Genomic DNA, 16,657 nt, shown 5'->3' with positions numbered 1-16,657 from the left:
ACCACGGACAGTGGTTAAAAATATTTGCTCTTTTGGGCCGCGTCTTTCACTTATTAAATCACACAAGCAACACAAACAGGCCTCTTGATTTTTGTTACTATTCCAACCCTAGCCTACACATTATTAGTTAGTGCGCTTTAATTACATTATATATACTACGTGCAGTAACATCTTATGTCACAAATAAGATCAATATACAATAATAATTTGCTGCAATAAAATACAGCTGCATATATAATTAATAATACTACAAGTCAGGGCACACTACCTCTGCCACAGAGCACTTTTTCATTAAAATAGATGTGACCTTCTGCGTTATCACCTCTAACCTACGCAAATGTGTTTTTTCAAAACAGCAACAAATCCTCACCAGTATATTTCATAACACTTGCAGGGGTCTCTTTTTCCCGACCCTAGATTTTGCACATACACTTATGTCACTCTTTCTATTTGTGCAACATGTGCAGTTGCACAAGGACTGTTTGGCATCAAGGAAATACTGTAAAGAAATTACTGCTTCCTTTTGATTTTTACAGGACACAGGGATACCACTTCCTCTGTCTCTATGCCTCTGCTCTCAACACCACATTACACCACTGCACTCTAAGCCTTTCTACTCTGCACCACTGCATTTTGCAACACTAATCTGCAACACTGCACTCTCCGCCACTGAACTCTCTGCCACTCGACTGTGCGTCACTCTACTCTGCTCCACTGCACTCTATGCCCCTGGACCATTCTACTCTATGCCACTACACTCTACATCACTCTAATCTACTGTGCACCACTGCACTCTATGCCACTTTATTCTACACCTCTGTACTCTACTCTGCACCACTGTACTCTAAGCCAATTCACTTTACTATGCACCACTGCACTCCTCACCACTGCACTATACACCACTCCAGTCTAGGCCACTCCACTCTACTCTGCACCACTCCACTCTACACCAGTTCACTGTATACCACTACTCTATGCCACTCCAGTCTAACCTGCAGCATTTCACTCTATGCCACTTTACTCTACTCTGAAACAATCGCCTCTACACCACTGCACCCTATGCCACTCTACTCTGTGCTGCACTACTCTAGACCACTGCGCACTATGCCAGTCATCTCTAAACCACTATACTCTACCCAGTGTACTCAGATCACTTTACTCAAATCCAATGCAGTCTATGCCACTGCAGTCTATGCTAACTGTTTAGGCTGGAGCTCGTTTCCCACTTAAACTGCAAACTACGCAGTCCAACTCAGAAGTAGAAAATGCCTTTATCTCGGTCCATTGCAGCAAAGTTTTTGCATTTATTTTTTTATATTTATCGACTACAAATGAAAACAGTTAAAATTATTTGGGTATGATTATTGCAAATCATTTGTTAGTTTGTAATATTGTTAGAAGATAAATAAATAAGAAATAAAATTGTTTGCCAGAGAGAAAAAACTTTTTGTCATCAGGGCAATAGATTGATCAATAAACCTCAGATAACATAGCTCTTTCATAGAGTTACACTGATTTTTTGTGAAATGTTTAGGAATCTTTAATTCAGATCCGCTTGAAATATTTTTAAATCAATATCTTTTTTATTTTCATATATTTAATTGGACTTTCACCTTTAAAGGTAGGATTCAAAACCTGAAGGTCCATTTAAGAGAACGCCTGTCTTGTGTTCAATGCCACTCAAGACTCACTTTGTAAACTCATATCAGGGCTAAATGTGTTGGGGCCTTCCAATTTTCGAAATATACCTTTCATAACTGTCATTACTGAATAGCGAATTCCTGTTGGGATCTAAGTCAAAATTGCATAATTTTAAAATAGCATAAAGAATAGTAAGATAACCATGTAATTATATTGTTATAGTTCCAGTGATCCACCTATGTTTCAGGTTTCCAGTGGTGGAACCTTTATATTGTAACCATCAGGAGCATATGATTAGATATACACAATTCTTAGTATTGAAATTAATAAATAATATGTGTTGGATTTTTCTAAATGTTGCAATTCAACCTGGCAGTCCTCACCTACTCTTTGATGATATCTCTTATCAGCTATGGTTGTTTCAATCCACATTTCTACCCAAGTAAATGTTTTATCCCATGTTTAAACAGGATGGCAGTTGCTAGAGGAAACAAATGGCAAGGTGGCGTTACTAATGAAATATGTACATAAAGCTCATTCTAATATACAGAATACCTTACTGTGGCTCTTTCTTGACAAACCTCAAGATGAGAAGCTACTGCACCACTGCTAAGGTATATACAGTACTGATGCACCCTTCTCTTATATGTTCTTATTTTTCAGGTGATTTATGTTTTAGGAACGTTTTGATGTATTCTGAAGAATTGTATTATCAGTTTTGTGAATTCTATATATTTTGGTGATATTTTGGACTGGTAGGTCAATAAAAAGGAAAACATTATGTGGAACAAAACATCTTTGTTTAATTCATAAAGATTGACATGTGCTTCAAGTATGACATTAAAACTATATATATATTTTTTTACAATTTAACAATTTACTGTTCAACTGAGTTTCTCAATTAGCCTCCTATTGGTTTTTCAGCCCTCCATTACCACACAACAAAGCGGAGATGTATGACAATGGCCGTGATCAACAGATTAACCTAGCATATATTTCGTCAGTGCCTCACAGTGGTATTCTGCAAGTTAGAGTGCACTGGTTACTGGACCTCATAACTATTGGGTAAGTAAGTTTTGCTTATTAGGACATCTTTTAAATAATTAAAAATGGATGCTTAGTTAATGTAAAATGATTTTTAAAATGTCAGATAAACTGTAGTTCTATAGTATAAAAACATTAAGTAAAAGAAACCTGTGTGCTCAGGGTTTCACGCAGATCTAAATCCAGACTGTTAGTATTGTTTTTTTTTTTTTTAAAGGTTGCAGTCTACCAGACAGCAGAGCTGTTTGGTGTGCAAAAGACATCAGAACATTGACCTAGGAATGCATTCTGCCTGTTGCTTGCCATTGGCTTTGTGGTTTGTAACTCACATTTTCTGGCTTTCCTTATGATTGGCTATATTTGTTTTATCCAGCTTGAGAAAGGTCCTTCCTTTGCCAAATCCTTATTTGCTGTTGCGTTTAGAGTCCGCCCTTTCTGTAAATAGGTCTGTAAATCTTGTTCTTATCTCCTCACATTTGCTGTGCAATCAAAGACCGAGGTCAAATCCCTGGTGGTGCTTGTCTACTTTTCTTTCTCTGATTTCAAAGTGAGAGGATTTATGTGACAATCTTGCTGGATATTTGGGCTTAGAAAGAGTGTTTTTCACAAAACCGACATTATCACGCAGTCATAACCACGCATTACTATTACCACGAAACCATTACCACACATATGCCTTTACTGTACAAGACATTACCACACATATACTTTTACCACACATGCCTTTACCACATGTTTTTGTGAGTATATAGGTAAGTATTTTAGCATGATTGTTTCAGAGTTAAATTTATGAGTTTAGATATATATAAAAATATGTATAAATATATATTTAAATGTTGTATATGATTTTTTATATTTGCCACATAACTTCATAAGTGTATTAATATTTTAAGAATTCAAAACAATTATAAATAGTTTTTTGAAATGCAACACAAACCTTTAGGGACGGGATGCAAGGGATATAAGGTTATTGGGAGGGAAAGTGTATTAACCAGGTATTAATTTTAATACCCGAGTATTAATATTTTAAGAATTAAAAAATAATTATATATATTTTTTTTATGTAACACAACCTTTAGAGACGGTTGCAAGGAATATAGGGGTACTGGGATGCCGAGTGCAATAATACTCAGGTATTAATTTTAGTATCTGAGCATTAATGTTTAACCAATTAAATACTATATTTTTAATTTTGCAACGATAAAAAAAACAGGTATTGAATTACACAGTACTGAAATTATAAACAACATTTAAGCAAAATACTAGAAAATAATCTTAGATTTTTATAAATAACATTGAGGCAATGAAATAATCACTCCATTTTTTTTTTGTGTCGTAATTTTTTTATTGAATAAGCATTACAGCATGATACATTTACATGGCAATAGTAAGTGAGAAAAAGTAACGTGAACAGTTGTACGTTGCTCAGAGATAGTCAGTGACAGAAAAGGTAGGAGATAGAAGGAGGGTGAGGGAGGGGAGGACAGAAAGGGCATGAACACAAGAATGATACAATGTCACTGAGTCAGCCAGCAAGAATCAGAGAACCAGACCGAGAGCCTGGGGCTCAAGTTCTAGATGTCGAAGTTCAAGGTTGGGGTGTCTAGTGGATGTACTCGAAGCCCAGAACTTCAGGCTCAAGCCCATCTCCCATGTAAGACATCTTCTCATTATGGGCTTGGTTAGGAAGATGGAGAGAGGTTCCCTATAAAAGGGCATGCCTCAGAATCGGATAATGGCTATTGGTGAATGGGATCCGTGTCCAGGGGACGTGTCAGGTGAGGTTCGGGGTCACCTGTCGGGCCTGAAGAGGAAGGAATGGCCTGTGGATGCAAGTAAATAATGGAGAAGGCAGACTGGGGAGCGAGAGGAGAAGTATTGAGGAGGTATAAAGAGACGGCCCAGTGGTAAGGCGATCCTGAACTGCAGTAGGGTATACGTATAGGCAGTGTGGGACAAGTCCTGTAGCAGTCGACAGGTCTGTAGTAGGGAACTGGAGAGGGGTTGGAGGTGAAGTAACAGTGAAAGCGGGGAGAGCAAGAGCAGAGGCAGCAACATATCCTCAGTGTCTCCCATCCCATAGGAAACATGGAACAGGCGACCTTCCCTGCTCTAGTGTGTGTTTCTGATGAAGAGTGCTGTCTTATCTTGGATGCCATATATGACCCTTTTGTGGGGCGCAGTACGTATTATTACTACTGTTCATTCCTCTGGTGTCGGAGTGGTGGGGGACCTCCAATGTCTTAGAATACAAGTCATGGCAATAGCGGTATGTAGGAGGCGGCGTTGAGGGAGTGACAACTCCTGAGCGTCTCTGATTTCACGGAGGAGGATGAGCAAAGGTGCCAAGGGTGTCCGTATAGGCATCACCGTTCCTAATGTGTCTCCGATGTCATGCCAGAAAGGCTGAACAGAAGGGCATTCACAGAGGATATGTGTTATGTCGCACCAGATGGCCGCGCATCGCCAGCAGTTCCCATGCGACAGTAGTCCTGCCCTATGTAACTTTGTCGTGTCCAGTGCCAAATGTGCATCGTTTTAAGTAGACAGAATTTCAGTCGCAATCCACATACGTCTCTGTCCAGGGCTTCTAAAAGGTCTGTCAAGTCCTCTTTCCTCCATGTCTACTTGCAACCTGGTGATCCATTTGGTGCGAAGGCTAACAAGAAGGGGTTTCGAAAAAATAGGTGGTCGGTGAGAACATTGTAAAGCCCTTACATAATTCCCTTATGGCATCCCCATGTCACAAGATAGGACACCATTGGTGAGGACACAAGAGACACAGGGTCAGCTCCTAAGCATTGACGCAGGCAATGCAATTGCTGCATGTGTCTCTATTGTTTCTGGGAGGGGAGGCCAAATTCCTCCTGTAGGTGCTCAAATGGCTTGAACCCAACCTCTGTGATCAGGTAGGCTAGAGTCGATAAACCAAGCGTTTTCCACTGTGGCCAGTTGAGGACCGAGCCTCCAATGCGCAGACTCACATTGCCCCACAAGGGGGCCTGCTCATGAAGGCAATGATGCGTCCCTAAGAGTTTGTGCGCCCTGGACCAGGCTAACTGCTTAGTTTGCACCGTGGGATTGATGGGCTGAGACCAGGGCGGTCTGTCCCCCATATAACGGACAGAGGCCCTTTCCCGTCTAATCGGACAGCAGCGATCATTTAATGGCAACGCTCTGTGGGGGATCTGGTGTGTCAAGGAGCAAAAATGCCATTTGGGCTTGGTGTGAGGCTAGAGCATAGTGTTCCACTGACGGAAGCCCCAGTCCCCAGTATGCACGGCGGGCCATGAGTTTAGTGGAGGCCAGTCGAGGATGAGAGGTGCCCCACACAAAGGTACGAACCTCTTTATCCACAAAGTGGAGGGACGATAAGGGCATCAGCATTGGTAGCATGCCCAGAACATAGGTGTAATGGGGAGCGTTACCATCCTTACCGTCTGTACCCTTCCCTCTAGGGTAAGGTTCAGGTGTGACTATGTAGCAAAGTCAAGTCACATTCAGGTGAGAAGCGGGTCCAAGTTATCCGCCACCATACCGTCGAGACCTCTGTTAACGAGGATGCCTAAGTATTTCAAGCTTGAGGGTGTCCATCGAAAGGGATACCCGTGGACCGCCACTCTTGTTGTAATAATGGAGAGAGGCAATGCCTCGCTCTTGTCCCAGTTCAACCAGTAGCCTGATAAGAGTGCAAAACTATCAATAATTTCCAGTTTGGCCTGTAGAGAGCAGTGTAATTCTGTTACTATTAATAGAATGTCGTCTGCATAGAGATATATTCTTGACTTTCCTCCCGGGACGGGAATCCCTGTAAGCAGAGGCAACTTTTGGAGCTTGGCTGCAAGCGGTTCTAAGGCCAATAGAAATAGGAGGGGCGAGAGAGGACAGCCCTGTCCCGACCCCCGGTGAATTGGAAAGGGGTCAGATAAGAAGTCACAGCAGTTGACTTGTGCCAACGGGTTATCATATAGGAGACGAATTTTAGTGATTTTCTCCCCCAGTCCAAATTTCTATAGGGTAGCGAACAAATCATCCCATTCAATGCAGTCAAATGCTTTTTCAGCGTCTAAACTATGGTTTCCTCTGGCATGTCCCTGGACCCCGATGCAGCATGGGCTAGAGTGCGGAGATGGTTCCTGGAGGTACAACCAGGGACGAAACCCACCTCTGTGCAATGTATTAGGGAGGGGATAACTTTACAGAGCTGGTTCGCTAGAACATAGGCAAGTATTTTAATGTCACTATTCAAGAGGGAGATGGGCCTGTAGCTGCGGCACTGGAGAGGATCTCTACCAGGTTTGTGAATCGCCGCAGTCACAGCTCTGTTGCAAAGGGAGCCCAAGGAGCCTTCCCCACACGCCTCTAGGAGTGCCCTGTGAAGGGAGTCAAAGGCCTCCTCCCCTGCTCATTTGTAGAATTACGCCGGGAATTCATCCTCCCCAGGAGACTTATGGTATGGAAGGCTAGCTGTTGCTAGCTCATCTTAACTGATTCCTCCCCCCGTAGAGCCAGTCCCTCGATGGATAGCATGGGGAGCTTCACTTCCTCCAGGAAGGTCTCGATTTGTTGGGCACTACCCCCTGACTCTAGAGTATATAAGAGTTTATAGAAAGTGGCAGACTCATTTACTATTTACTGTAGTTTCGTGAGAATCTCCCTGCGCCGGGAGGCAATGGCATGGATTGCCTGTGATGCTTCCAGGTGTATTGATTGAGCCACCAGTAAGCATCCAGCCTTTTCTCCCTGATCGTAGTGACTTGTTTCAAGCCGTTGGAGTGCATATTCTGCCTTAAGCTTGTATAGTCCATTTAGAGCTCCTCGCTCTTGTTCTAGTTGCCTGTGCACTGGCAATGAAGGGCGAGCCACGTAAATATGAGTGAGAGACAAGATCTGATCCTCTAAATCACATAGACGGTTCACCGCCTGTTTGTTCGCCAGAGCTGAATCCTGCATCAGGCGCCCCCTTATGGTTGCTTTTGCTGCCACCCATAGTACCCTCTGGGAGGAGACCAATCCCCTGTTATCCTGCAAGTAAGTGGAGATGTGGGAATGAATGTGCGACTTACTTTGGGGGGGTACGGTAGCGATGTATAGCGAAGCCCCAGTGTTTTTGGCCAAGAGAGACTAGTCTAAGGTTCATTGTCAACAGGACTGGGGTGTGATCCGAGAGTGCCGTCTCCAGTATCCGCGATTCTGAAGCTACGGCTACTACAGTCTGCGGGGTTAGGAAGTAGTCCAGCTGTGACTGGGTGCCATGTATAGGGGAAAGAAAGGTATAGTCCCTATCTGCTGGATGAGTAATCCTCCTGTGGTCAACCAGACCATGATCCAATATAAGGTCTTTCATTAGGGCTCTATCTGGGTTATTGCAGACATCAATGGGCCCTGTTCTGTCTAGTGTAGCGTCCCAGTCAAGATTCCTGTCCCCCCAGAACATAGCAAAAAGCTCCAATCTCTATAAGAAGGCGGTTAATGTGGAGTAAGAACGGACATTTTGAGCCTGTCGGGGCATAGACGGATCCCAAGCATAGCGTATTGTCCCCTGTTCTCAGCTTCGCAAAGGCATACCATCCTTTAGTGTCCGACCATGTCCTGACTATAGTGATAGACAGAGTTGTGCAAAATAGAAGTACCACTCCACATTTCCTGTCAGTCTCGTTCTTCAGTGACGAGGAGCTCAGGTAGCTACTGTGGGGGACTTTTCCTACCCAGTTGCGCCACATCTTTTTGGATTCCAGATCATTCAAATGTGTCTCCTGCAAGAGTGCTACATCAATACGTTTCGATTAAAGGTAGGAAAGCAGTTTCTTACGTTTCACATAGTGGGTTAGACCATGGACATTCCATATCAAAACTCGGAGTGGGTGGGAAGTGCGAGGGGTAGTAATAATGCCCCTGTAAGGACACTGGGAGGAGGGCAGCAGGGGAAGGCCGGCCATGACCCCCAATAGTAGGGGAACTCTTGGTGGGTGAATGAGAGGTGGTGAAAGGGGGTCGGGAAGGAGGGGAGAGGATGCACATGCGCGTGTTAGAAGAGGTGAGGTAGACGGGGTTTCTACACACCCTGATCAGGAGAACAGGGGTAGGACCGCCGGCTGCTGGTCTCAATTAGAAAGAATTGAAACGGTAAAAAAGAAAAAAAAATTGACAGAAATGTTGATAGAGTGGTGGGAAGTGGAAAAGAGTGAGAAGGTGAGCAATAACAAGAGAAGGAGGTAGGCAAAGGGGGGAGAATTCGATGCTAGTCGAACTCAGGTTATTGGAGTTCAGAACTGTAGACTGTGGGTCCAAACTTGGGGAAGGAGGGCACCCCAAGATCCCAAGGATATCTATGATGTGGTGGATGGTGCCTCGAGAGGAGGGATATTGAGAAACCAGGGTGTGGCCACCTCAGGTAGAAGTTATCATTAACAGGAGAGTGGATGGACGGGGTTGGTAAAGAGAAGGCAGAAGCAAACCGGTGGGCGTGTCTCTTGTTTGGCTATTAGGTGGTAGAGAGGATGATAGGAGTATAGCCAGGTAAGCAGATCCAGAATTCCTTGGTGTAGTAATGAGAGGACGAGGGATAAGGAGGAGGTGGGGGAGAAGAAAGTGAGAGGGGAGGCCCCCTGACTAGGGTGTGGTCGCAATGCAAGGGTTCAAAGGGACCCAGAAGAACACAGTTAAGCTTGAGGGTGCATGATGTCCCAAAGGGGGGGACATTGGTATACTCAGCGGTAACATCCAAGAGCAGTGCAGCCAGTACAAGGAATGTAGGAGGTGTGAAGAAGAGGGAAGGAGGAAAGGCAGGAAAGAAGATAGGGGCGTGGCGTATGGCTATGAGGACATATCAGTCAGGTATGGAAAGCATGCGGGGGCAGCATTACAATCAACACAACTTCAAATATTAAAAAACAACATGTACCATTGTAACATGCGACAGCCTCCAGTGCAGCTTGCGGTCGCGTTTCCTTGCTTACTGATATCCTGCCTAACCTCAGTGCATATGGAGCCATGTTTTTAATGGTATTGGCCTTAAAAGAGGTGTGTAGCGTATAGCATGAGGCTGACCTCATGCAGCTAGAGTCGTTGGAGTGATAGGTATGGTCGCTATCTGAACTGCTGCAATAGCCATGTTAATCACAGCTTGATTGCTCTACCTAAGAGGTAAGGGTCAACCCTATGAACGAGCAATGTGAACATAATCGTAAGCCCTTCTGTGCACATGATGTATGTGGTCTGTGAGTGCATGTGTGGCTTGTGGGCCAATCTACGCGCTATCTGAGGGCATCAGGGTACAGCTGGGGGAAGGGGGAAATCTCACCCTATTATGATTCAGATCCTAGAGGTCTCACCCACAGCTATCTAGAGCCACGGGCGGCGTGATCGCATAATATTACTCAAACTGCACTTAACATAAAGGCGTTACAGTCTTTAAGCACTCTGTCGGTCCCACCAGTACATAGTTAGCGGGGAACGGGATTTGTCCCTGTCCTGGGATTGGGTGAGGCTAGCCACCGCCAGTAGAGCCTGATCCCGGTCAACCTGAGGTCATGAGGGTCTTCCAGGGTCTCTGCCTCTGTGGTGGGAGTCATGTGCGACGTATTGGTAAGTATCCCGAAGCATGGGAGTTAGCAGAGAGGTCAAAGGGGTCAATTAGAGGCGGTGAAACTGTTGGCGATTCCGTGTCCATAGTTTGAGTCAGAGGATTGTCCAAAAAGAGACGCAGGTCCTCTGGGTCATAAAAGCCTCTTGATTTGCCCTTGCTGTTGATCCACATCTGTGCAGGTTCAAATAGGCCATATTTGATGTCTAGCTGGAGAAGCTGAGGACCCAAGGAAAGGAACGCTGTATGAGGGTCGTTAGTCACTTTGGAGAAATCTGCCGTAATGCGTATCTACGGCCTTCGCATCGATGGGGACCCTGGGATCGGGCCGCTGTAAGGAACTGACGCACCTGCTGATGCCGTAAAAAGCAGGCAATGATTGGTCAGGGTGTTCTTCCCATCGTGAAGTTTCGGACCCATAAGGTGCGCTTGCTGGCACTCTAGGGGTGGGTGGAATATGAGTTCTGTGATCTCGGGGAGAACCTTGCAGAGAAACGTTGCGACCCCCTACCTCCTTTAACTGATCCGGAAATCAGAAGAAACGAGCGTTATTCCTGTCCCTTTTCTGCTTTTACTTTTAGCCTTGACGTCTGTGGTTTTGTCTATTTCTCTAGTTGATGGAGTGTTGCTGTCAAGATCGAAAGGAAGAAGAGCTGCAGTTGATAGGAAAACGTTATTTTACTTTTTTAAACAATATGGTGGTTAAATTTACTGTAAGGAAAAATGGGGGGGAGGTAGTATATGGAAGAGAGTAAGTATGTATGTTTCTACTGATTTAAAGATCTTTATATCCCCGTGTGGGTTGCTTTCATTTACACAATTCAGGATTGTTTAAAAACATGAAAATAACTTCTTTTAAGCCTATTTTGATAAAAAAGAAATGTTTTTAATTTTTGGTTTTGCATTGTTTTGTTAAACATGTCAACACATATGACGTAGAGGAATACCATAGCCTAATAGGAGACGACTCAAGTTTCTGAAAGATTTTCTCTGCCTAGAGATTTTTTGGAAGCTGCGGGTTATTTTACATAATTTCTTAACTTTTTCGGTTAGGCAAGTGAGTGAATTTGGATGGCGTACAAGGTGAAGATTTGGGATGGTGAACAAATTGAAGAACATTTCTTTTAGTGAAAAACATATTTTGCAAACTTGCTTTTATTTTTAAAAAAGCAGAATGCAAAAACTTTGGGATGGTAGGACGTTTTCTAAATTAAAAAAAAACTTTTACTGGATAGTCGTTTGCCATTTTGGATTATGTGGGTTCGTTCAGTGGATTGCTTGTGAGTCTTGGTGACAGGATTTCTTGAAAGATCACCATGACTCGAAAAAAGAAGACATCAGCAGGTAGGATTTGGAACTGTTATTTACTTTTATATTTGCAAAAAGGTTTAAAAAATGGCAATTACATTTTCAGAAAGGGTTCTAAAACAGGTGAGTAATTTCGCAAAGTTAGTGTTTATGTTAAAGATGTAGGACATAAGCAATATTTTCTAGGTAGCTTGATGCCTGCATCAGTAGAAACTGATGAATTTTTACTAAAAGTCTGTCACATATTTCTTTGCTTTTTTTCGATACTCCGGATTCAGACTACCAGAAAATGACTGAGCTATTCTCATTTCTTGGAAGCTTTGTTCCTTTTAGAAAATTTCCAGGAACTGATACAGGTTAGGGTGACATTTTCCAATTGATTTGTTGAAGGAGTTATGTCATCCTTCTATAGCATTGTTTGTTTTTGCTCCTCCCTCCAAACAGCTCGAGGAGCAGTTTCACCAGTCAATAGAGAAGATTGGCTTCCTCCTGCGACCCAACATGCTTATATGGCCTATCAAGGTCTCTTCTAAGTAATTTGGGAGTGCAGTCAATTTTTCTTCATTTTGGATAAAGTAATCGGATTGTACAATTGAAGTGTAGAAGTTATCTACACACTCTGAAGGAGCAAATCACAAAGCAGTTAGTTTCTTTAACTCTTATTGCAGTTTACTGTCTGCCATGTAATCCGCAGCTGAGGATGTTGTTTTGAATATTTCTCTCCAGTACGCCTAGGAAAAGTAAAAAAAGAACATCCATGAATTTGGGTTTCAGGGTACAAGTTAGTAATTGTTTATATCATCTGTAGTTCAAAGTCAATTATTACTTTCCTAGGACTCTTGAAAGTTTTAGATTTCATAACTGATAAAAATGCAGGGTAAGTTGAGCATTGCCTGTCAGGAGTAAACTGAATACTAATGGAATAGTAGTATTGTTAATATTGCTGTGAATTGTGTAAATTTGGGTGAATGGATGGGGTATTGACTTAAAAGTACCCTCCATTATTCAAACTTCAGTATACTCTAGGATTACCAAGTCATACATTGTGGAGAAGATTGGTATAAGTTTGAGTGGGTTTTCATTATCATGCAGAAGAAAAGGTTCATTTGTTCAGGGGGATGTTAATATCTGAGTAGATGTGTGGTGTTATTCTCTGTGGATTACTCACCTGTTTTGTTCCCTGAATAATGTTTCTTAAATTGGGAACTGTCGGCATATTACTTGCAACGCTTATGGGGGTGTTTTGTGCAACCTCCTGCAAAACTGAGCCACAGGGTTCATTGGAGGTGGCTGCTAAAAATGTTTTAATTTGCAGGTTTTCTCTTACTTCAGTCTCCATTGCAGAGGCATAGCTCTGTGGTCCTTTCTACAGTGTCACCCAGAGTAACTGCTTTGCCTTTGGAATGAGAGGAGGAATAATAAACACACCTTTAATGACTCCTGGGCTCAGTTAATCTTTCCTTACAGTAAATGTAGCCACCATATTTCAGGAGTCTTTTACCACACATAGATTATATGTAACTTGCTTGCTGAGCTGAATCCATTTTTGTTGGTTCTGTTGAAAAACAAGAAACAGAAAATAGTATATTGTTCGGTATCTTTATGCTGCGCGCGCGCTGGCCGCCTGGACCCAAAACTGGCGCCTGATAGATATATGGCGGCACCGGAATGTCACAGACAGAGTTTACTCGTACTACTCTGCCCCGCACTCCCTGCATGTGTGTCTTGACAGAATACTCTGCACACAAAACCTGTCCTCTGCGATTGTGGACGCGGACTATTTAGGTCACACACACTCCGACCACAACCCACAGACTGTGCGCTTGGGCTGGGATGTTTCCTCTCCAGCTGTCCCTACTTGGAAGCTTAGACCTGAACTCCTGGAGGATGCAGCCTTTAAAGCATTGCTAGATGCGGCGATCCGCAATTTTTTTTAACATAAAGAACTGCCTCCTCGGGCCTGTTAGAATGGGACGCCTTTAAGGTCTTCATCAGAGGCCACTGTATGAGGACCCAGTGGAATCTGCGCCGCTCGATTGAGCATGACCTTGCCCATATAGAGCGAAGCCTGCTGCGCCCTGAGAGGGATGCTGCTCGTAGCCCCACAGAAGTGGCTCTGTTGTCCAAGGCTCGAGCCGAGCGCTTATCCCTATTCGAGCGGCTGCGTCGCTTAAACTATGCTGCTCACTCGGCGCGCGCGCATACCTCAGCAGATAAGTCGGGCAAACTTCTGGCCTGGCTGATCAGAAGCGATCGCAATCATGGACCAATTATGGAGATTCGCTCATAGTCTGTTCGCTTGCTTCATATGCCTGTGGAAATACACTCTGCATTTACGCGCCATTACAAGACATTGTACGTCTCAGCTGCAACTCCCCACGAACGGTCCTGCGCTGAGTTTCTCTCTGGGGTTGAGCTTCCTTGTCTGACGGCTGACCAGAGGAACACGTTAGAGGAGTCTCTTGACCTCACTGAGGTTCAGGCCAGTATCCGCGAGCTGTCGGCTGGCAAGACGCCGGGCCCAGATGGTCTGCCGGCCGACTTCTACAAGGCATTTGCTTCATTCCTTGCACCCAGGCTACTCCGTGTCTTTGAGGAGGCAGTGCAGAGGGGTTGTTTGTCGACATCCCAGAATGAGATGATGCTTGTATCCCTTCCCAAACCCAGCAAAGATCCGGCGGAGCTGGGCTTGTACCGACCACTGGCAATGCTCAACACAGATTATAAAATACTGGCCAAAACCCTAGCAACGCGACTAGCGCCTATGACGCCGGGCCTGGTGCACCCAGATCAAAACGGGTTTGTTTCCTGCGAGAGATACATCACACAACAGTAGGCGGTTGTTCCGTGTCATGCACTACGCGAAACCGGACTGGCCACTGGCGGGATGCCTTGTCCTCGACCTTGAGGAAGCTTTTGACTCCTTAGAGTGGCCTTACCTTTTTGGGGTCTTGCAGCGGTTCGGCATTGGGACCCTTTTTATTCGTATGGTTAAGCTCCTATACGCTAATCCTCAGGTCCGGGTCAAGTTGGGGAGCATTATATCAGAGTCTGTAAAAGTGTACAGAGGTACAAGGCAGGGTTGACCCCTTTCCCCGCTGCTTTTTTCCCTCGCCACGGAGCCGTTGGCGGCGGTTCTGCGCGACAGGGGCTACAGTTGGGGAATTGCCCTGGGAGATGGCCTGCATGTGGCATTGCTGTATGCTGATGACCTCTTGCTGTATTTTAGGGATGTCACACGAATCCCCCAGAGGTTGGGACCTTGCTGCAGCAGTTTGCCTTGCTGTCTGGCCTTAAGGTTAATTGGTCTAAATCATGCCTCTTCCCTTTTGATCCTGCGCTTTCGAACCCAGAGTTTTGTCTCTCTGGAAATACTGTCCCTTGGCAACTTCACACATTCAGATATTTAGGCATCCATATTTACCATCATGAGGGAGACCTAATTGATGGGAACCTTAAGAGAGCGGTGTCTTCCATTAAATCCCAGATGGCTTTCTGGCAAACGCTGCCGATGTCGGTAGCGGGTAGGATGGCACTGCTAAAAATGATAGTCTTACCACGCCTATTATATTACTTTTCCAACCTCCCTTACTATATCCCAGCCAGTTTCTTCAGGAGCCTGGAGCCCACGCGGAGGGAATTTATTTGGAATGGGGGGCGCTGCCGAGTTGCAATGAAGAAATTGTATATGCCGTTGGAGAAGGGTGGCCTGTCGGCCCCTAACCTGGAGCATTACTAATTGGCCTCTCAGCTCCAGTGGATGTCCAAATGGCTAGCAGGCCTTCACCTTACAGACACGGCGACCACTGAGGGCCCCTGGTCCCTCATGCAGGTGTCACATTTATTTCACCCGCTCGCAAGAGCGGCTTCGCTGGGGCAGATCTTCCTTAGGGTGGCCTACAGCTGTTACCGAAGGTCCCTGTGCCTTCCCGGGGGGACTGTTCCGTTTGCCCCAGCTTTGGCACTGTTGGGTACTACTTGAGGCCCCAAAGTTACGTCAGGTCCCGAATTACGTGTGTGGCATGCGGCGGAGCTGTATACGCTGGGCGACCTGTATAATGATGGTAAACTGATCTCGTTCCCCGAACTGGTTCAGGAGTCAGGCCTACCTGCAGAACATTTTCTACTATATAATCTACTGTTGAGGTCTTTAGCATCTAAGTGGGGTGATCTGTCAACTGCACCCCCAACACATCTGCCGGTACAATACATACAGGTGATGGGGCAGGGACATCACCTGATTAGGTGGTTCACTGACGCGTTGCGCACGCACACAATCCTAGAGTGCACCACACTACGTACGGCCTGGGACACTGATGCGACTACCTCATTCACAGACGTGCAATGGAACTCTGTTCTCTCCAGCCACATTAATATACCCCGTAACTCCAGATTTCGCCTGATACAATTCTATATAATTCATAGAGCATACCTCACTCCAGCTCACATTAATAGATATTTCTCTCGTTACGATGCAGCTTGCCCCCTCTGCTCCTGCATTAATGCAGATATGATTCACATGCTATGGTCCTGTCCCTCCTTACACTGTTTCTGGAGAGCAGTAGTAGACTGCTTGTTGGATTGCACGACGTGCTCAGTTCCGTTTACATGGGAGGTCTGTGTGCTGGGTCTCTTCCCTAGGGGCGCGCGATATAGAGCTGCTGCAAGGTTTCTGGATCTAGGCTTGATAACAGCTAGGCGGCTGATAACCCTTAGGTGGAAGTCGGCGGACCTGCTAACTGAGCGGGCCTGGAAGTACTCATTCGAGATTTGGGCAAGTGCAGAGGGGGTGGCATTACGACGGGAGTATGCACTGGGGTTGCGCAGGTATCCGTTGTCAGATAGCTGGGGGATGATGATGGCGTGCTTACAGGGCTCAGGATCGGACCCAGGTGTGGAGGAATCAGTCTAGCAGCTGAGGTGGGACTGCACCCAATTCAGGCACGGGAGTGCAGGGCGGAGTGTGTCTGAGCACGGGTTGCTGGCTCAGTCTCTGTTTTAGGAGTGCGGCTGGGTCCTATGCAGACAGCAGGTGTCTGCAGTCTGGATGTGTTCCCTTCCTATATTATTAGGAATAAT

The 16,657-nt window shown here is 45.0% G+C and overlaps 1 protein-coding gene across 1 annotated transcript in view; it reads left to right on the top strand.

Annotated features, from left to right (window-relative positions):
• Nucleotides 1-16,657, top strand: part of IDUA (alpha-L-iduronidase) — a 1,520,091-nt gene that overhangs the window by 226,498 nt on the left and 1,276,936 nt on the right. Inside the window, exon 2 of the mRNA XM_069236746.1 lies at nt 2,566-2,706. Within this exon, the coding sequence (XP_069092847.1) occupies nt 2,566-2,706 (141 nt within the window). The remainder of the gene's footprint in view (nt 1-2,565; nt 2,707-16,657) is intronic.

This window comes from Pleurodeles waltl, chromosome 1_2 (assembly GCF_031143425.1).
Source record: "Pleurodeles waltl isolate 20211129_DDA chromosome 1_2, aPleWal1.hap1.20221129, whole genome shotgun sequence".
Classification (NCBI taxonomy): Eukaryota; Metazoa; Chordata; class Amphibia; order Caudata; family Salamandridae; genus Pleurodeles; species Pleurodeles waltl.
This window is presented reverse-complemented; position numbering and strand designations above follow the sequence as displayed.